General features: G+C 41.7%; 2 protein-coding genes across 2 annotated transcripts in view; one reads left to right on the forward strand and one right to left on the reverse strand.

Moving 5' to 3' along the window:
• Positions 1-577: 577 nt before the first annotated feature.
• Positions 578-5,165, reverse strand: LOC141567501 (uncharacterized). The gene is made up of 3 exons (XM_074314768.1): positions 4,768-5,165; positions 3,674-3,931; positions 578-3,259 (listed from the first exon to the last, which is right to left on the reverse strand). The coding sequence occupies exons 1-3, from the start codon at positions 5,163-5,165 to the stop codon at positions 3,223-3,225; spliced, it is 693 nt and encodes a 230-aa protein (XP_074170869.1). The 3' UTR covers positions 578-3,222.
• Positions 5,166-5,185: 20 nt separating this feature from the next.
• The window catches only part of LOC109451464 (nuclear body protein SP140-like protein), a 71,399-nt gene continuing 56,141 nt past the window's right edge, over positions 5,186-20,443 (forward strand). The window contains exons 1-3 of the mRNA XM_074331398.1: positions 5,186-5,306; positions 16,604-16,766; positions 17,887-18,055. Of these exons, the coding sequence (XP_074187499.1) occupies positions 5,275-5,306; positions 16,604-16,766; positions 17,887-18,055 (364 nt within the window). The 5' untranslated portion in view covers positions 5,186-5,274. The remainder of the gene's footprint in view (positions 5,307-16,603; positions 16,767-17,886; positions 18,056-20,443) is intronic.

Below are 20,443 nucleotides of genomic sequence, written 5' to 3' on the forward strand. Positions count from 1 at the left end.
ACTCTGAACTCCAGGTCCCCCTGACCTCCTAGGCCTGCAAGAAGTATCCCCCGCACCTTCTTAGAAAGCCGAGCCCTTTCCCTCCCCTCCATCTTTCTTGAATGAAGACTATGCAGAGTCTTCTCAGCATGACCCAATGGGCAAGTCCTGGGTGGGGCTGCTGGGTGAAGAGAGGGTTTCTCGTCCACGGGAGCTGCAGGACTGGCCACCATGTACCAGCTGGTGCCAGGAGATTGTGTCTGGGAGTAGATCTTGGACTATGAATGGCGGAATATGAAACAGGATAGGGAGAATTCTCAATCCAAGAGCACTCTTCTGTGCCACAGAGTTTAATTAGCCTGGCAAGGGCCAAGGTGATGATTCTCATATGCTCCTGGGTGGCTCTTAGATGTTTGCTATAAGCCATGGTACACACTAGCTGGAGTAGAAGTAGAGACCTGCCAGGGCAGACTATGGACAAAGGGGATCCAAAGGCCTCAGGAAGATGGCATGGCTCTACTCTCTACAGTTGGAAAACCCATCCTCAGATGACTGTGTCCTCAGGAAGCCTCACAGACACTAACTAAGCAAGGTGAGAAGAAGCACACTGCTGAGGGGGCACCGGCATCCTTGAGGTTCTCCGTAGGGGCTGTGCTCTGTGGTTTGGAATAATGTAGGAATGTTTTATAGAACTGGATCCTAGTAGCAAACGAGATGAGAGGATTCCAGAATAACACAAGCGGGTTCAGCCTTAACTGTCAGAGCAAGATGAAGTCATTTCTGCAATGGACAGCAAGGTTAGAATGACAGCCAGGGGCCTGGTCCATAGAGGTGTATGCAGAGAGCTGAGAGGACATGGTTTTCTTATAGGAAGACAGACGGGCAGCCAACAAGGACATTGCTGCATAGTATCGTCAGAAGATATTAAAAATACGTGATCAGAGGTCTGATTTCAGCTTCCCCAATGCCCAGTTTCCAGACCTGAGCCAATTCTTGGACCCTGAACCTGCTGGTGAAAATGAGTGCAGGTCTCATAAGACAGGACTCTGCAAGTATACATGTAGAGATTTCCTGAACTCTTCACCAAAAGGACCAGTGGCCATTAATTTAAGTAATCATATTTCAAAGAAAGAAAAACACAGGTCTTTCAAAGGTGGTTGAATACAGCATCTGATTTGATGCTACTCTGAGAATCCAAAGCACCATCCTGGTCCCTGGTAGAGCAGAGTATATGGAGGTCTGGTAATGTCCACCTCTCAGTGAGTACATTCAATCCACAGAGCCACCCAATAGTCATTTCCCCAGGTCCTGAAGGTATAATCAGGACACTCACAGCAGTTGGCTGAGCTGGTTCTTTAACCTATGATATATGAGTACTCTATGGAATAACCATGACTGTCTTAAGAAAAGCCCAGTGCAGGGCCCTGAAACTAAAGTTTCCCATGGTGAAAATAGGAAATCGAAAACAATATCATATTCCCGAAGAATGGCAGATTAGTGCCACCTGCAAAGACTTTCAAGATGCAGCAGTTATTTTCCCCATTACATCTCTTTGATCCAGCAGCCTAGCCTCTGCAAAAGTTAGGTCGTTCATGATTACCCGATGCCTTCCAGAACCTTAACCAATAGTGATCCCAATGGAAGCTGTGGTGCTAGGTATGGTATCTTTATTAGAGCAGATTAGCATGGCCCACGGTATGTGCTATGTAACTATTAACATGGAAAATGTACTTTAAAAATATCCAGTAGGATGTGGAAAATAGGATGAGAAGCAGTTCATATTCATATACGAGTATATATATGAATTTATTATGTGGAATTAGCTTGTGTGATTATGGAGGCTGAGAAATCCCAAATATGCCGTCTGCAAGCAGGAGACCCAGTAAAGTTGAGGTATGACTCTAGTCCAAGTCTGAAGGCCCAAGAGCAGCCCAAGAGCAGGAGGACACCTATGTCCCAGCTCAACTAGTCCGGCAGGAAGAGAATGCATTTCCCTTCCTCCACTTTTTGTTCTATTCAGACTTACGGATTGGATGGTGCCTACCCACTTTGGGGCGTGCCATCTGCTTTGCTGAGTCCACCGATTCAAATACTAATCTCATCCAGAAACATCCTCAAAGACACACCCCAAAGGAATGTTTAGTCTGTGCACCCCATGGCCCAGTCAAGATAACACATGAAATTAACTGTCACAATGATTAGTTGGACCTGATGAGCAGCAAGTGTTGAGTATCCTGATTGTTACGTCATAAGCACTGCGAATGGTGAGAGTTAATCAGAGACATGCCATGTAGGTAAATTATTAGAGCTTCAATGTTCTGGAGCATATCAGGATATCCCCTCTGAGCTGCAAGTTATTGTATTTTGCATATCCTACCACTAAGAAGCACAATGCATGGCCGGCCTCACCAGTAAAAAGAATAACCCTGGTTGACAATTTGATGACAGTGATTCTAGGTTTTGTAACGTGTGTGTTGAGGGTTGGGGGCGGGGTTGTTGTTTACCACGTTATTAATGAAATGTGAGCCTCATCAATGTTATCCATTTAATAGTACATGATGGGCATTGTTACATGTCAATATAAAGACAGTGCTATATCATTTGTAGCATAGCTTTTATTTTTCATCAAACCTGGACTGCAGTTGGCTTTATTGATTATTCTTGATGTTGTAAACGATACTAGTTTGTACTACGAGGCAGCAAAACCTAATGCATAGGAGCACAGGCTCTGCAGTGGGCCCGTGTGGGTGGAGATCCAGCTCCTTCATGTGCCTGCTGTGTGTCCTTGGGGAAGTTACTTACCCTCCCCATGCACTAGTGTCATCTGTAAAATGGAGGTGCTAGCAGTGCATAGCTCACTGGATCATTGTGAGGATTAATGAGTTAATATTTTTTATGCACTTAGAAAGTGCTAAGTGCTGAAACTACTAAGAAAATGTACACACAAACATCCTTGTATCAGTTAGGGCTCTTTGCCAGTGACACCACCTTTATCTAGGTTAGACAACAAGGAACTTCATGGAGGAGATGCACAGTGGCTCACAGAAAGGGCAGGAAGGCTGGGCACTGAGCCGGTAGCAACCCAGAGTCAGTAGGAATTGAGCGCCACCTCAATTCCGGAGCAACTCAGCCATCTTGTTAAGGACTGCTGCAAACGAATGTTTTCCAACTATTGTTTTTAACTTCTTAATGAAGGTCACTCACAGTCCCATGCCCCAAAGAAGTCCTGTGGGCCTGGCTTGCTCAAGGGCCAGCGTGTTGATCAACACTCCCTCCATTCCTGTACAGAAAGGCGAGAAGTCATCCACTGAAAGAACTGGGTGCTATTACGGAAGGGGGAAGGCGGCTAGATGGCCAGGGAAAACATGACTGGCAGATGACACCTACCCAGCCGACCCCCAGAGGTGGGCCCTGCTGTATAGTAAGGGGAATAGGGCAGTCTCAGGCCAGTCAGAGGGCCCTCAGAGTCGGGGGGTTTCCTTAATGGAGCAGGTTGGTTGTGTTCCCTCTGCCCTGTTCTGTGGAGATGAAGGCTGAGTTGGTCATCATGTTAGAAGGGAGGATGTCCACCCCACCTCGCTGGACAGCACAGGGCAAGGAAGGCCACTAAGCCTGTCACTCTGCTAGTCCCATTTACCTGGACACAGATGCTGGCTGTTTGCTGTGATGCTGGAGAGCCCAGCTCTGGTCTTACCTGGCGGGAGTGCGCCTGTGTCCCTGGGAGCTGCGGGAGAGCCTGGAGCTCCTGAGGTCCTGGGACTCCTGGTAATGACCCCTCAGCCGGAACCTCCCAGTGCGACTCTTCTGGACATCAGCACACACCCTGCTCTGCTGTGCTGGAGAGAAGCGCCTTCTGTCTGGGAAGAGGGGACAAGGGGTTCTCCAGCTCTGAGTACACTGGGTGGAGACGTCCCTGTGAGGACAATATTCAGAGATCAGCTGCCAGACGCGTCTGGAAAGGAAACAAAGGCAGGGAACTTTGGAGGGAAATTGAAACTCAGAAGCAGCTAGCATGACGTTTCTTGTTATCACCTGGCTATGAGAGCCGACACAGGCTTGCATGGGGTGGCCCAAACTTTGGTAGAAAGTCCATTTTCTTCCTGGTCAGCACAGACAGACGAGAAGCCAGGGCAACTAGATTTTCTGGAGAGCAAGGGAGAAATCCCAGAAAAAAGAAAGTCATAGAGCAGGACCCCAAATTATGTATAGAAACCCTCCCCAAGTCTTCCAACCTGAGTTCCAAACTGAGACAGGCAGATAGATTTAAGACAGATGGGGATCAAAATACCTGCTTTATTCCTGCTAAAGCTAGATCGGGGATAAGGCTTACAGGTGTGGTCAGAAAGGATCCCTACATCTGAACCCCAGAACAGGGCTTCACCACAAGGCCTCAGGCTGTTCCACCCACCACACCTCCCCACACCCCCACCCCAGGCCGCTGTCCCTGTGCACTTGAGCTTGGAGGAGCACAGAGCCCTGGCCTCTGCAGGCAGGACGAGCCCAGGACGCCCACAAGGAGCAGACTCACCCTCCCATTGTACCCCCAATCTGAGAGCCTCCCCAGAAAGAAGGGAGGAAACAGGGGGACCAGTGATTAGCGGGCTAGCTCCTAGAAAGGGACATTGTGAGGACCTGAGTTTCCCACTGAGGTCCCAGGTGCCCGCTCCCTCTCCATTTCTGCATCCACAGAGGTGCTGAGGGTTTCCATCCTCTGACGCAGTGGCCAGCGTTGCTGCTGTCATTAAATGCTCAGGTCTGGGACTCTACTGCCTCATCTCAGGGACAAACCTCTGTCCCCGCAGGGTCTCCCAGGTTGGAGACTCTGCCCCACTGCTGAGGTCTGAACGAGGCTGCTCCTGGTGAAGCTTAGGACGCTGGTCCCCTTGGTGTGTCCTCCACCACGTGTCCCTCCTCACTCGCTGCCTCTCCTGCTTCCCAGGTTTCCAAGCCCAGTAGCCCAGGCTGCTTCCCTGTTTGTGGTGTCTGCACAAACAAGGGGGCTCCTGGGAGCTGGCCCTGCTCCTCCTCTGGGGTCCTCCTCTGGCTTCCAGGCTCTGACTGTCACTCCTCGTTCTCCTTTCCAGCTGCCACATCTCATGATGGCTGGGAACCACCCAGGGGCTGCAGGAGGAGGGAGACATGTCTGACAGCCCACGGAAAGTTACTTTCGCTTTTATTTTCCCCATTTGGGTGGAGCCCTCTCTGGGGGAGTGGGTTCACAGATTTCAGGCTCAGGGCTGGGCAACCACACAGGACCCAGGCAGAGGAAACGCAGGCAGGGCCCAGGGCAGGAAGATGGCCAGTGGGGACAGGGACCTCAGCACCAGGTCAGTTTCTATGTCCCTTCCTTTCTCTCTGACCATGTGTCTGTTTTAGGGGCTGTCATTAGACACTTGTGTAAACCTTAACCTTAGGCCTGCTTTACAAGAATAATCACAAGCAGTGTAATGAAATTTAGGAAAATGTAATGAGGAAATTGATTTTGAAACTGTAGCAGGACAGCTGCTCGTGTACGAGAAGCTTGCCACAGCCACCCCGACATGGTTCTTGTTTTGCAACCGCTGCTGCTGAGCTGGCAGGTCCTTTGTGATGCTTTGAGGGAGTGATTTGTTATTTTCTTTTTTTTTTTTCAATTAAAGTTTATTGGGGTGACAATTGTTAGTAAAGTTACATAGATTTCAGGTGTACAATTCTGTATTACATAATCTATAAATCACATTGTGTATTCACCACCCAGAATCAGTTCTCCTTCCATCACCATATATTTGATCCCCTTTACCCTCATCTACCACCTCCCACCGCCTTTACCCTCAGCCCCTATGGAAGGCAGTGTGTAGGTTCCTCAAAAAATTAAGACTAGAAATACCATATGACCCAGCAATCCCTCTCCTGGGTATCTACCCAAAAAATCTGAAAACATTTATACATAAAGACACGTGTGCTCCAATGTTCATTGCAGCTTTATTTACGGTGGCCAAGACATGGAAACAACTAAAATGTCCTTCGATAGATGAATGGATTAAGAAGTTGTGGTATATATACACTATGGAATACTATTCAGCGGTAAGAAAAGATGAAATAGGACCATTTGTGACAACATGGATGGATGTTGAGATTATGATGCTAAGCAAAATAAGTCATACAGAGAAAGCAGAGTGATTTGTGATTTTTAATGACCTTCGAACCCTTGCGTTTTCTTCAGGCCTTCTCTAGGTCATTTCAAAGAAAGTAGTTTAAAAAATATAAAATTGAGGGAAACCACGTGAGTCATTTTCAAACACTGGTTGGTGTGGTCTCATACCTGACTTACAGACAGGCTTTTACAAGGAAAATGCTAAAAATCTTATCTTTTTCTCTAGTAATGGGTTCTGAAATAACATTACTTAATATATTTAACTTTCTGATTTTTTTTTAATATGTAAGAAATATATTATACACTCTTGGTCATAAAATTTCAAATGACATGGAAGACAAAAGTCCCATTCATCACCCACCCCTCTGAGGCTTCCAGTCCTGGTCCTGTTGAGTGTGGTGGGCATACACTCAATATCTTTTTCTGTGTGTTTCCACATATAACTTATTTTCCTAAATACATAATTTGTCTTCTTGGTGTTTTTTAAAATTATTATGTAATTTAATTTTATTTGTTTCAGGTCTACAAAACATAATGATTAGACAAAGTGATAACCCCACCAACTCTGCTACCCGTCTGACATCGTACATAGCTATTTCCATACCACTGACTATTTCCCTATGCTGTACTTTAGATCTGTGAATATATACATATATATATGCACATATATATATACACACACACGCATATATATATATACATATATATTTATAATTGACATTCAATATTATTTTACATCAGTTTTAGGTGTACAGCACAGTGGTTAGGCATTTATATAATCTACGAAGTGATCTCCCATAAGTCCAGTACCCATCAGACACCTTACATAGTCTTTACAACATTATTGATTATATTCCCCACAATATATTTCACATCCCCGTGACTATTTTATGATGACCAATTGGTACTTCCTAAACCCTTCACGTCTCACCCATGCCCCAGCATCCTCCCATCTAGCAACCATCAGTATTTTTTCTTTATCTGTGAGTCTATTTCTGTTTTGTTTGCTTGTTTATTCTCTTCTTTCCTTCCACCTATAAGTGAGATCATATGGTATTTGTCTTTCTCAGTCTGACTTATTTCACTTAGCAGAATATCCTCTAGGTCCATCCATATTGTTGCAAATGGTAAGATTTCATTCTTTTTTATGGCAGAATAATACTCCATTGTATAAATGTACCACAATTTCTTTATCCAACCATCTATTGAGGGACATTTTGGTTGTTTCCATATCTTGGCTATTGTGAATAATGCTGCAGTAAACATATGGGTACATATATGTTTTTTAATTAATGTTTTGGATTTCTTTGGATAAATATCCAGGAGTGGAATTCCTGGGTCATAAGGTAGTTTTATTTTTATTTTTTTTGAGGAAACTCCGTACTGTTTTCCATAGTGGCTGCACTAATTTGCAATCCCACCAATAGTGCATGAGGGTTCCCTTTTCTCCACATCCTTGCCAGCACTTGTTTGTTAATTTATTGATGATAGCCATTCTGACAGGTGTGAGGTGGTGTGTCATTGTGGTTTTTACTTGCATTTCTCTGACGATTAGTGACACTGAGCATCTTTTCATATGTCTGTTGGCCATTTGTATGTCCTCTTTGGAGACATGTCTATTCATGTCCTCTGCCCATTTTTTAATTGAATTGTTTGTTTCTAGTGTTGAGTTGTATGACTTTTTTTGTTTTTTTTGTGTGTGCTTTTTTAAAATAAATTTTGTATATTATCCTTTTATCAGATGTATCATTGGCAAATATCTTCTCCCATTCAGTAGGATGTCTTTTGTTTTGTCGATGGTTTCCTTTGCTGTGAAAAAACTTTTTAGTTTCATGTAGTCCCGTTTATTTATTTTTTCTTTGTTTCTCATGTCCAAGGAGATATATCAATAAAAATATTAAGGGTAATGTCTGTGAGTTTACTTGTTATATTTTCTTATAGGAGTTTTATGGTCTTTCATTTAAGTCTTTAATTCATTTTGAGTTTATTCATGTACATGGCAGAAGAAGTTTGTCCAGTTTCATTTTTGCATGTGTATGGTAGATGTTAAGGAAAATTTGCCTTCATTGGTCGATGTGACCTTTTGTCTATTAGCTTTTATCTGTTCCTGCATGTGAAGTGATTTCTGGGCTGTGATTAGGGGTTGAGTAAATTCCCCCTTTGGTCTCATTCTCCCGAGCAGGGGAGACATGAAATGAGGTTGCTTTTCTGTCTGTGCTGTGAGGTGATGGTTAGCTTAGGGTTAAAGAAATTCTTGATCAGGGGTTGAGAGAATTCCCTCTTTGTTCTATCTGCTTTGCCTGCATCAACAGATGAAGTGAAAAAATAGCTAAGTTATATCAGGATGATGTGACGGGCACGCTGCCAGGCTTTGGAAGACCTTGGGCTGATGGTCCCAAGCAGGAACAGTAGATGTTACTTGTCCAGATGAACTAGCCCTTCAGCCAGATAAACAATAATTTTATCACAGTAACTGCTGGACCCTCCCCGAACTGGCCATTCCTAGAGGGGGAGGCAAGAACAAAGAACTTGGCTCTAAGGTATATTTTTGAAAGGATATATAAGACACACCTCAGTTGGCAGTGTAATTTTTGTCATTTGGTTATTTGTCATTGGTGATTCTTCATCATTTTGACATTCTGGAAACTTCCAGCAACATGCAGCTTACAACACGCAGAGATGTCCTCACTTCCACCTGCAGACCTGGTGAGGTCTGGCTGGTTCCCGACCTTTTCAGTGTTGTTCCCCACAGATAGCCTTCTTGAAAACTGTTAACATTTAAGAAGCTTGTAGGCAGCTTGCAGCTTCCAGCATCAGAAGGTGCCCTAACTTCCAGCAACAACAACTGCAACAACAACGACAACAGCAGCAACATTCTTCAGATTGTTAGCATCTTAAAAACTTATATGCAGCTTGCAGCTTCTACCATCAGTAGACGCCTTGACTTCTAGCCTCAGGAACAACAACAACGGCAACAACAACGCCAACAGCAGCAGCATTCCTGGGAACTAACAAGCAGCCAGTGTGGGAGACGCCTGAGTTTCTCTCAGCTACAGACCTGGCAAGGTTTTGATTTATGACTTTTCCAGTGCTGTTCTCCCCCAGTTTGGTGAGCTTTTGGCATCTACCGTAAGAGTTACTATCCTATAAAGCTTATTACTGCTTTTGAATATGCCTTATTAATGTTGTTTGTGTATTTAGCCAAGTGATTTTTGATCAATAGTAAACGTATGTTGAGGTCTCTTAAACTTGTATTTATGTATACTCCTTTGACATGACATTGTTATCAATGTATATAGTTTAGTCTTAACCACCTGTACTTTCTTGTCAGTAACACATTCTATTAATTGCCTTTGTCTTTTGCTATTGCATATTGCTAAATAAATTGATTAGATATTGCTAAATAAATAAATTGATTAATCCCACTCTAGTGTGTCCCTCCCCTTTCTTTTCCCCACTCGTCATTACAGCATGTATCTGTCCAGTTTTCCCAGCACCACTTATTAAACAGACTGTCTTTACCCCAATGTAAATTCTTGCTTCTTTTGTCATAGATTAAATGACCATATAGGCATGGATTTATTTCTGGGCTCTGTTTTTTTCCATTGATGTATGTGTCTGTTTTTATGACAATATTATGCTGTTTGTATTACTATAGCCTTGAAGTATAATTTGATATCAGATAGCAGGATACCTCCAGTTTTGTTCTTATTTCTCAGGATTGTCGTGGCTGTTTGTGGTCTTTTATGGTTCCATATAAATTTTAGGATAATTTACTCTAGTTCTGTGAAAAATGCCATTGGTATTTTGATAGGGATTGTGTTGAATCTATAGATTGCTTTAGCTAGTATGAATTAATATTTTAACTATATTAATTCTAACTATAAGCATGGTATATGTTTCCATTTATTTATATCTGCTTTAATTTCTCTCTTCAGTGTCTTATAATTTTATGCGTACAGGTCTTGTACTTCTTTGGTTAAATTTATTCCTAAGTATTTTATTTTTTGGATGCAATTGTAAACAGGATTGTTTTCTTAAGTTCTCTTTCTGATAGTTCGTTATTGGTGTATAAACATGCAACCAATTTTTGAATATTAATTTTGTATCCTGCTACTTTATTAAATTCATTTATCAGTTCTAATAGTTTTTTGGTGGAATCTGTGGGGCTCTCTATATATAGTATCATGTCATCTGCAAATAATGACAATTTTACTTCCTCCTTACCAATTTGGAAGCTTTTTATTTCTTTTTCTTGTCTGATTGCTGTGGCTAAAACTTTCAGTACCATGTTGAATAAAAGTGGTGAAAGTGGGCATCCTTGTCTTGTTACTGATCTTAAAGGGAATGCTTTTAGCTTTTCCTCATGAGTATGATATTAGCTGTGGGTTTATCATACATGGCCTTTATTATGTTGAGATATGTTCCCTCTATTCCAACTTTGTTGAGAGTTTTTTTTATCATAAATGGATGCTGGATTCTGTCAAATGCTTTTTCTGCATCTATTGATATGACCATATGATTTTCATTTTTCATTTTGTTTACGTGGTGTATCAGGTTAATTGATTTGTGGATATTGAACCAACCCTGCATACCAGAAATGAATTCCACTTGATCATGTTGTATGATTTAAAAAAATTTATTGCTGAATTCTGTTTGCTAATATTTTGTTGAGGATTTTTGCATCTATGTTCATTAGGGATATTGGCCTATAGATTTTGTTTTTTGGTGGTTTTTTGGAATGTCTTTGGTTTGGAAATCAGGATAATGGTAGCCTCATGACATGAGCTTGGGAGCCTTCCCTCCTCCTGGAGTTTTCAGAATAGTTTGAGGAGAATAGGTGTTAATTCTTATTTGAATGTTTTATAAAATTCACCTCTGAAGCCATCTGGTCCAGGACTTCTGTTTGTTGGGAGCTTGTTGATTACTGATCTAATTTCGTTGGTAGTAATCAGTCTGTTCCGATTTTCTGTTTCTTCTGCATTCATCCTTGGAAGAGTGTGTGCTTCTAGAAATGTACCAATTTCTTCCACATTGTCCAATTTGTTGCTCATAGTATTTTCTCAACTTTTTTTTTTTTTCCTGTAGTGTTGGTTGTCACTTCTTCTCTTTTGTTTCTGATTTTATTTATTTGGGTCCTCTCTTTTTTTCTTCTCCCCTCCCCTTTCTTCTGCCTCCCTCCCCCACTCCGGTTCAAGCCATTGTTTCTCAGTCTAGTTGTATAGGTCATAGCTCCCTGGCCCATGCTGGTATTATGAGCCTTGTGGGGGTGGGGGGGGTGGGCGCTGAGATAGTTGGTCACAAGTCATTGGTCAGCTGCTCACAGCAACTCATGGCAGCTCTCCCCGGCTGCAGGCTACTCACAATGGCTGCTGGTCACTCATGCTGGCTGCCAGCCGCTCATGGCAGCACATGGTAGCCCACAGCAGCTCATGGCAGCTCACGGCAGCTCACAATGGTTGCCGGGCAGCTCATGGCGGCACACAGCAGCACGCAGCAGCACGCAGCAGGACACGCCAACCTCCAGCTGCTCATGGCAGCCCAGCTCCAGGGAGAGCTGTTGTTCACAGTCTTAGCTGTAGAGGGCACAGCTCACTGACCCATGTGGGAATCAAACCAGTGACCACTGACCCATGTGGGAATCAAACCAGTGACCTCAGCGTTAGGAGCTCAGCGCTCCAACCACCTGAGCCACCAGTCCGGCTCTCTTTTTTTTTTGATGAATCTGATTAAAGGTTTGTCAATTTTGTTTATCTTTTCAAAAACCCCGCTCTTGGTTTCATTGATTTTTTAAATTGTTTTTTAAAGTCTCTATTTTGTTATTTCTGCACTGATCTTTATTATTTCCTTCCTTGTACTCACTTTGGGCTCTGTTTGCTGTTCTTTTTGCCAGTTCCTTTATGTATAAAAAACAGACTGTTGATTTGAGATTTTTCTTGTTTCTTTAGGTAGGCCTGCATTGCTATGGATTTCCCTCTTAGGATTGCTTTTGCTGTGTCCCATAGATTTTGGGTCATTGAGTTTTCATTTTTGTTTGTCTCAAGGTATCTTTTGATTTCTCCCCTGATTTCATTGTTGACCCATTCATTATTTAGCAGCATGTCATTTAGTTTCCATGTGTTTCTGTGGGTTTTTTTTTGTTTTTTTTCTTGTAATTGATTTCCAGTTTCATACCACTGTGGTCAGAGAAGACGCTTAATATGATTTCAATTTTCTTAAATTTATTGAGACTTGTTTTGTGGCCTAACATGTGGTCTATCTTGGAAAATGTTCCATGTGCACTTGAAAAGAATGTATATTCTGCTGCTTTGGGGTGAAATGGTCTAAAAATATCAATTAAATCCATGTGGTCTAATGTGTCATTTAAGGCCACTGTTTCTGTATTGATTTTCTGTCTCGAGGATCTGTCCATTGGTGTCAATGGAATGTTGAAGTCCCCTATTGTGATTGTGGTACTGTTGATCTCTGCCTGTATGTCTGTCAATATTTGTTTTATATATTTACGTGCTCCTATGTTGGGTGCATAGATGTTTACTAGGGTTATGTCCTTTTGTTGGATTGATCCCTTTATTATTATGTAATGTCCTTCTTTGTCTCTTATTATAGTCTTCATTTTATAGTTTATTTTGTCTTAAGTATTGCTACCCCAGCTTTTTTCTCATTTGCATTTGGATGAAATGTCTTTTTCCATCCCTTTACTTTCAATCTGTGTGTGTCTTTCAACCTGAGGTGGGTCTCTTGTAGACAGCATATGCATGGGTTGTTTTTTTTCTTATCCACTCAGCTACCCTATGTCTTTGATTGGAGCACTGAATCCATTTACATTTAAAGTGATTATTGATAGGTACATAGTTATTGCCATTTTATTATACATATTTTTTATCTTTGTTTGTTTTCTCCTTCTGCTTAAAGACGTCCTTTTAACATTTCTTGTAATACTGGTTTGATGGTAATGAATTCCTTTAGCTTTTTCCTGTCTGGGAAACTCTTTATCTCTCCTTCAATTTTAAATGATAGGCTTGCTGGGTAGAGTAGTCTTGGTTGTAGGGCCTTGTTTTTCAACACTTTGAATATTTCCTGTCCCGCCCTTTTGGCCTGCAAAGTTTCTGTTAAGAAATCATTTGATAGAGTTATGAGAGCTCCTTGTAGGTAACTGCTTTTTTTCTTGCCGTTCTTAGGATTCTCTTTTTGTCTTTAACTGTTGCCATTTTAATTATGATGTATCTTGGTGTGGGCCTGTTTGGATTCATTTTGTTTGGCACTATCTGCATTTCCTGGGTTTCTATGTCTATTTCGTTTACCAGGTTAGGGACGTTTTCTGTCATTATTTCTTCAGATATATTCTCGATCCCTTGTTCCCTGTCTTCTCCTTCTGGTACTCCTATGATATGAATTTGGTAAGCTTGATGTTGTCTCGGAGGCCCCTTACACTAGCCTCATTTTTTGCATTCTTTTTTTTTTTTTCTGTTCTGATTGGGTGTTTTCTGCTACCTTATCTCCTAAATTGCTGATTCAATCCTCTGCTTCATCTAATCTACTGTTGATTCCCTCTAATATATTCTTTATTTCAGTTATTGTATTCTTTATTTCTTAATGGTTCTTTATGTTTTCCATCTCTTTTTTTATATTTTCTACCTCTTTGTTTAAGTTCTTCCTGAGATCACTGAGCATCCTTATAACCAGTGTTTTGAACTCTGCATCTGGTAGGTTGCTTGTCTCCATTTTGTTTAGTTCTTTTACTGGAAATTTGTTTTGTTCTTTCATTTGGGACACGTTTCTTTGTCTCCTCATTTTGGTTCGTTTCTATGTATAAGGTAGGTCCTGGTCTTAGTAGAGTGGCCTTATGTAGCAGGTGTCCTGTGGGACCCAGTGGTACAGTCTCCCTGTCATCAGAGCTGGGTGCTCCAGGTATGCCCTTTGTGTAGGTTTTGTGTGCCCTACTATTGTAGCTGAAATTTGGTTACTGTTTGCTCATCAATGGGAGGGGTTAATCTTCAGGCTGATTGATTGGGAGGACTGGCCTTGACTACAGTGGAGGAGGTCTGGTTCACTGTATGACCCTACAGAGCAGGGCTCACTTTAGCATGGCTCTGGTGTCTTCCCATTCTGCCTTTTGGATGTGTCATTTTTGGAGGTAGCCAGGTGATGCTCCAGCTTGGTCCAAAGCTGGCCCCCAGGTGTGCCAGCCCTGGGGCCTTCTGGAAGGGAACCTGCTGCAGGCCAAGTTAGCTGCAGCCTGTGCCCTGCCCAGGACTATCTTGTATGAGCCACAAGCAATCTGCAGAGGGCTGCTGCCCACACTGAGCTTGGAGGTGCTTCAAGAGGCCAATCTGTGAACCAAGGCCAGATGCCGCTAGTGCTGGGCTTAGGGCTGCTCATGCAGAGGCACGGGACATGCCAAAGTCAGATGCTGCTTCTTTGAGTTTTGTGAACCTTTGAGAGATTTTATGAAAGTATGTAGCATAAGCTAGGACAGGTCGTAGGGAAAAGACACTGGAACCCACTTGGGTATGCCCCAAAATTGGGTAGGGTGGGGCCTCAGGGAATTACTAGGGCAGGGCAGACAGAAGGTGATAGCCAGGTTGATGGAGACTCAGACGTGGCATCTGCTTTTGTCTACATGCACGGAGGTGGGGGACCTCAACAAAGAAACAATAGTTTCTGCCAGTTCTTCCGTCTGGTAGAAAGCTACCTCTTGATCCCTTACCCTGAAGCTAGACAACTCAGTTCCTCCCTATAAGTCCCTGGCAACTTTCAAGCTGCTGCCAAGCACTGGAGCTCAGAGCAAGTGAGTATATCAGCGAGTCAGTATATGTGGCTCACTTAGCCACAATCTCCACTGTTTTTCACAGCCAGAAGTTATGGAGAACTTTCCCCCCAGCACTAAAACCCTGGGCTAGGGAGTCTGGTGTGGGGCTGGGACCCCTTGTTCCTCCGGGGAGGACCTCCACAGCCGAGATATCCCTCCTAATTTTTAATGGTCACATGTGGATGTGGGACCAGCCCATTCTGCATCTTTGCCACTCCTACTAGTCTAGAAGTAGCTTCTTCTGTATGTCTGTAGTTGTAGGGCTTCAGTTCAGCTAGACTTCAGGCAATTCTCAATGATGGTTGTTTTGTAGTTTAATTGTAATTGATGTGGTCATGAGAGGAGATGAGCACGGCATTTACCTACTCTGCCATCTTCAGTTACCAATTTTTAAATTCTTTCTGGAAGCTTTTAAAATCTTCTCTTTGTTTTTTAGATGTTGTCATTTCAAAATGACGTGCCTTGCCTTGATCCGTTTAAAATTCATTTTTCTAAGTACCTAATTGTGCACTTTCAAAAAGTTCATGTTCTTCTACTTTGTGGTATCACCTTAAATAATTCTCTTGGCATATATTCTCCTATGCCTTTTCCTTGCACAGATTTCTTGAGTCCAGTTTGGTGGCTATTATACCACCTAAGTGAATCCTTTTTCTTTCTCAAATTTACTTTTTGTTTTCCCATTTGATATGTTTACTTAATTTTCTGGGAAATTTCCTCAACTTTATTTTACAACCATTTTAATTAATTTCCAAAACTTAATTTTAAAAATATATAACTATTATCTCTTTCTCTTTTAGTTGCCTTTAATTTTTTCCTCCTGGTACAATATGTATTCTCAAATCTCTCTAAGAATATTAGTGCATGTTGAGTACTGGAAATTCTCCTCTGGTAGGACACAAAAGAAAGCTTACACATCTTTGTAAATTTTAGGAATACAAAATGTTGATCAAAACATTATTATCAGAACAATAAAATGACCAACTAAGAACTAGAATTACAGACTCAAGTTTACAATTACTTTCACAGGAAACAGCACCCATTTCTGAAATTCAGATGCTAAAAAGATTATATACAACAATACCACATACATTTATAGTAACACAAAGAAGAAGTTCCAAGAGAAATAATTGGTATTGTGAAAATCTCAGTTTATACCTTATTACACTGTTATTAAAACCATATCTTATCATTTATGAAGTAATTTTACAATATAAGTTGGTATCTCCCTTAACAGCTTCTTGTCAGAGAGGAGGCACCTCGTTTTTTATCTTTCTGAGATTTATTTTCTCTTAGTTGTTAATTAAGAAGTATTTTCAAGGTTAGATTTTTTTTTTATTCCATTGGTTTTCATTTCTCTGTTTATTTTGATTTTGTATGAATTTAAATTTTTTTATTTAAAAAATGTTTCAAATATGGTAAGATACCATTATAATACCTTTGATAAGGACAGACTGGAATGAACTCTTCGGTCCTGTGTTTAAGTCTTTCTGATCCTCCATGCTTTCTTCAGTTACATCTTCTTGGTTTATTGCTTCAACCTCATTTATTATAGTCTACTCAGGACCACTTATTTTGTATATGTTGGTTCTTCACAGCCTATCTTTTATCTATAGAATCTTACAGTCTCCACAAGCATCTCAGAATCTTGATGACCATTTTCACATAATATCTTTCCTCCCTAGGATGTCTACAGAAGACCAGAATATAGACGACAGGCTTTTCTATGAGACTGTGTTCAATCACTTCAAAAGACGTAAGATCGAGATTTCAAATGCAATAAAAAAGACATTTCCTTTCCTTGATATTCTTCGTGACCGTGAACTCATCACCAATAAAATGTATGAAGTAAGTGAAGTTATTGTGTCATAATTTGGTAAACGGGCCCCAAACAAAGTTACACTTTGATATCCTGGAATCAAATGTCACGGCACAACTAGCCGACTGAAGAGTGGGGATCTATGAGTGGGACCTTCTCAGGTATTGTTGTAAGTGTTCCTATAAAGTAAAAAGGGAGAGGAGAAGCCAGCATCACTGGAGACAGTCCTGCTCCTAATTGAAGGAATGGTGCTCCATGGTGCCCCGTGGAGTTGGGGTGAATTGCACTGGAGATAGGCTGGATCTGAAGTGGGTGTGCTCCATAGATGTAGAATGCCTTATAGGAATGTGTACAATATAGTATAAACTAGGAATTAAAAGTAGTTTTTAATGAATGGATGAATAAATGTAATGAATTGATTTAATGAAATAATAATTGACACAACATTTCATTTCAATGAACAGCAGTTTAAACACTTAGAGCTGAGAACATTAAAATCCACAGAGAATTAATGTCTTGTTAGGACAAATTTGGAAGTAGATGTTTGCTATTATTTCTCCAACAGTTTTCAGTTTCCTTTTCTTTTTCTTTTCTTTTGATATCTCTGGTGTCTTGGAATTTAGATTAATTTTAGCAAAAGACATAGACGGAGATACAGAGATGCCATTCTTTTTTTTCTCCCCCCTATGAATATGCTTTCTCAATGGCCAAGTTCACAAAAAGGGAGAATTGTCACCTGGTTTCCTTGAGCTCTTCCAGGCCAAATCAGCCTTGAGGAAGGGACAAGGGTTGTCTAGTCAATAGAACAGCAGCTCATCACTTGCTAAGTTTATTCCTAAAATATTTGGCCAGGCTCTTCAAGGGCCACAACATCATTTAACTTTTAACTCACCTTTATTCTTCAAAATTGCTCCTTCTTGCATCTAATGTAAATGAGGATGAAGATAACAGGTTCACAAATTGGTACTTTTATAGAGGAAAAATTTACTTATTTCACTTAGTAGCCATACAAATACATAGAAATTCTAAACATTACATGAAAAGTTACCAATGTAGGAAAATCGTAATACATTAAGAGAATCACTTTCTAGGTCTCTTGTGTACCTTGAAAGTCTGTGTTTACATTTTCTTCATTCAATGTTTTTTAAGGATTGTCAAGAGTCTTGTAGAAACCTGGTCCCCGTACAGAGAGTGGTGTACAATGTTCTCTGTGAACTGGAGAAGACATTTGACCTGCCACTTCTGGAAGTATTGTTCAGCGACGTCAACATGCAGGAATACCCGGACTTAAGTCACGTTTATAAAGGCTTTCAAAATGGTAATTAAGTTTATTACCTACCTTTTGATATATCCAGAGCCAACTTTTTCAACAAATACATATTGAGCTCCTACCATGTACCTCACATGTAGCTATGCAGTGGGGATACAGCAGTTAAGAAAACACACGTATCCTGAGCCCTCTCAAAGTTATGATACGATGGCAATTGGCACAACACCCACCCAGAGGTCTGCTTAACTAGGCATTTAGACTCACAGGACAACCAGACCCACAGTGGCATCACATTTACTTAGAAGGACCAATGACAGGACACGCAGCATCCCAGTAAGGCAGCATCAGTTGCTCCGCCTCTGTGGGCCCCTTGCAGCGATCCACACAGCAGCCCACCAAGCTGACTGCCACCGTCCTTGAGCGACAGCTTAGCGGTGGGGGCAGGATCCACCCTGGCTTAGCAGCACCAAGCCCATGGGAGTCAAAGTCTCATGTAACAAGTCTGTAGCCATAAGTTCCAGGAGCCCCACGAGGGACAGCCAAGTTACAAGTGTCACCACACTGAAGGAAGACCAAAAGTGGCTGAGAGTTCACACACAGTCCCTCGCAGGCCACACGCAAGTTATCTACCTCCAGTCACAGGTCTCTTTTCACCCTAGAGCCAGTGTTGGCCTAGAAACACCACAGAGAGGCCACCTTCATCAGGTTTCCAGAATAATAGGGAAGAAAGTTAACCCCAGGTCAAATTTGCCCTTAGAGAAGGTGAAGTGGTTGCATTAGCCCTTTCCCCACAAGGGATGAAACAAATACTCAAATAATCAGAAAAATCAATTGCTCTGCCCAAGATTGTTTTTGACACTGTACAAAGATACAGGTTTGGTTCACCACTTTTTCCTGAGACTCATGATTTTATACTTTTTAATTGATACTCAATAAAGAAGATGTCCCTCCAATAATAATTTTTGTTTTGACTTGCTTAGGATGCTTTTTATTCCAGCACAGTTTAATATCAACTAAGACCTCCAAATAAAGATGGAGAATTCTCAAGAAAAATGATTATGTGAACTGAGGAGGGCAGATGCTACGGGAAAACGCATAGAGTGTGAAAGGGTCCACTGTGTCTGCAAAACAAGGACAATTAGATTTTTCTCAATCAGAGACTGAGAAGTAGACCTTGGGATTTGATTCAAAAGGGATAAATTTCAGGTAGATTTTGGAAGGTCTGGCATCTAAAGCTAAGGCATTCCAAGTTTATTTACTGGACATTAAAGAGATCCTACAGGTTTATAGGTTTATAAGTACAGGTTTATTGCCTCAGGAGTTACCACTGTTATCAGCCCTGGGCAATGTGGGCCCACCACATTCCTTGACTCCTCCTCCCCGGGCTCACCCCCAGATTCCAATCCTTTGGTATCTGCTTTTTGGATTATTTCCTTCCTCCTTACATTTTCTGGGTCACCATTATGCAGGGGTCCTGAGCTAATGGCCTGCCTGCCCTCTCTGGCAGCCTCCCTGGGTCCCTGGTCCAGGCGTCTCTGGACGTCCCCCAGTGCCATAATGTGCTCGCTTGCTTTTGAAGCATCAGAGAGTGTCCTTCCTTTGTTCCTGGGATCTGGGCCCCTGGGAGATCTGTCTAGTTCCTCTGGTTTGTCCTCTGATGTCCCTTTGGGAAGCACTCACCCTCCGTGACCCAATTAGGTCAACCCTCCTCTTGTCCAGCCCCATCTGTAAAGCTGTTGGACTTGGTCTTTTATACATGCGGACTCTCTAGGATCTTACCTTGTTTCCCTGAAAAGAAGACCCAGCTGGACAATCAGCTCTAATGCGTCTTTTGGAGCAAAAAGTAATATAAGATCCAGTATTATATTATATTATATTATATTATATTATATTATATTATATTATATTATATTATATTATATTATATTATATTATTATATTAAAGACCCAGTCTTATGTTATAGTAAAACAAGACCGGGTTTTATATTAATTTTTGCTCCAAAGGACGCATTAGAGCTCTTCGTCCGGCTAGGTATTATTTTCGGGGAAACATGATAGTCCTTCTACCAAAAAAATCCCTCTGTTTCTTCCTTACAGTTTGAACAGATCAGAAAACACATTTCACTTCCAGTATTTATTTTGATATGTACTTCGTCAGCCATCTGAACTTTTTTTACATGAGTAACAGGCTCACAATTTCCACGACTCCTTTATCCTGACATTTGAGTGGCTCCCGTCTATGTGGGAGACATAAAGTCTCCCTTGTTGGGGGTTCTCCTTTCTGTCCCAGGGATGGGGGGGTATCTTTACCATGAGGATTGGGACTCAATGAACCCTGAGTGACCGAAGGGCTGAAAATCCCTAAATGTGTAAGATTTGAGATGTTGTCCCTTGTCTCTGATGGAGATTTCTAATTGTCTTCTTCTCTCTCGCTCT

The sequence above is a fragment of the Rhinolophus sinicus genome, linkage group LG01, assembly GCF_036562045.2.
Source record: "Rhinolophus sinicus isolate RSC01 linkage group LG01, ASM3656204v1, whole genome shotgun sequence".
Classification (NCBI taxonomy): Eukaryota; Metazoa; Chordata; class Mammalia; order Chiroptera; family Rhinolophidae; genus Rhinolophus; species Rhinolophus sinicus.

What these genes read in the sequence shown, in the direction of transcription:
- LOC141567501 (XM_074314768.1), bottom strand. Translation starts at nt 5,165, where the DNA reads ATGGGGAAAATAAAAGCGAAAGTAACTTTCCGTGGGCTGTCAGACATG. An exon ending in GAGACCCTGCGGGGACAGAG is followed by an intron (nt 3,932 to 4,767) that starts GTTTGTCCCTGA and finishes TTTCCTTTCCAG; the next exon opens with ACGCGTCTGGCAGCTGATCT. An exon ending in CACAGGCGCACTCCCGCCAG is followed by an intron (nt 3,260 to 3,673) that starts GTAAGACCAGAG and finishes CTTTCTGTACAG; the next exon opens with GAATGGAGGGAGTGTTGATC.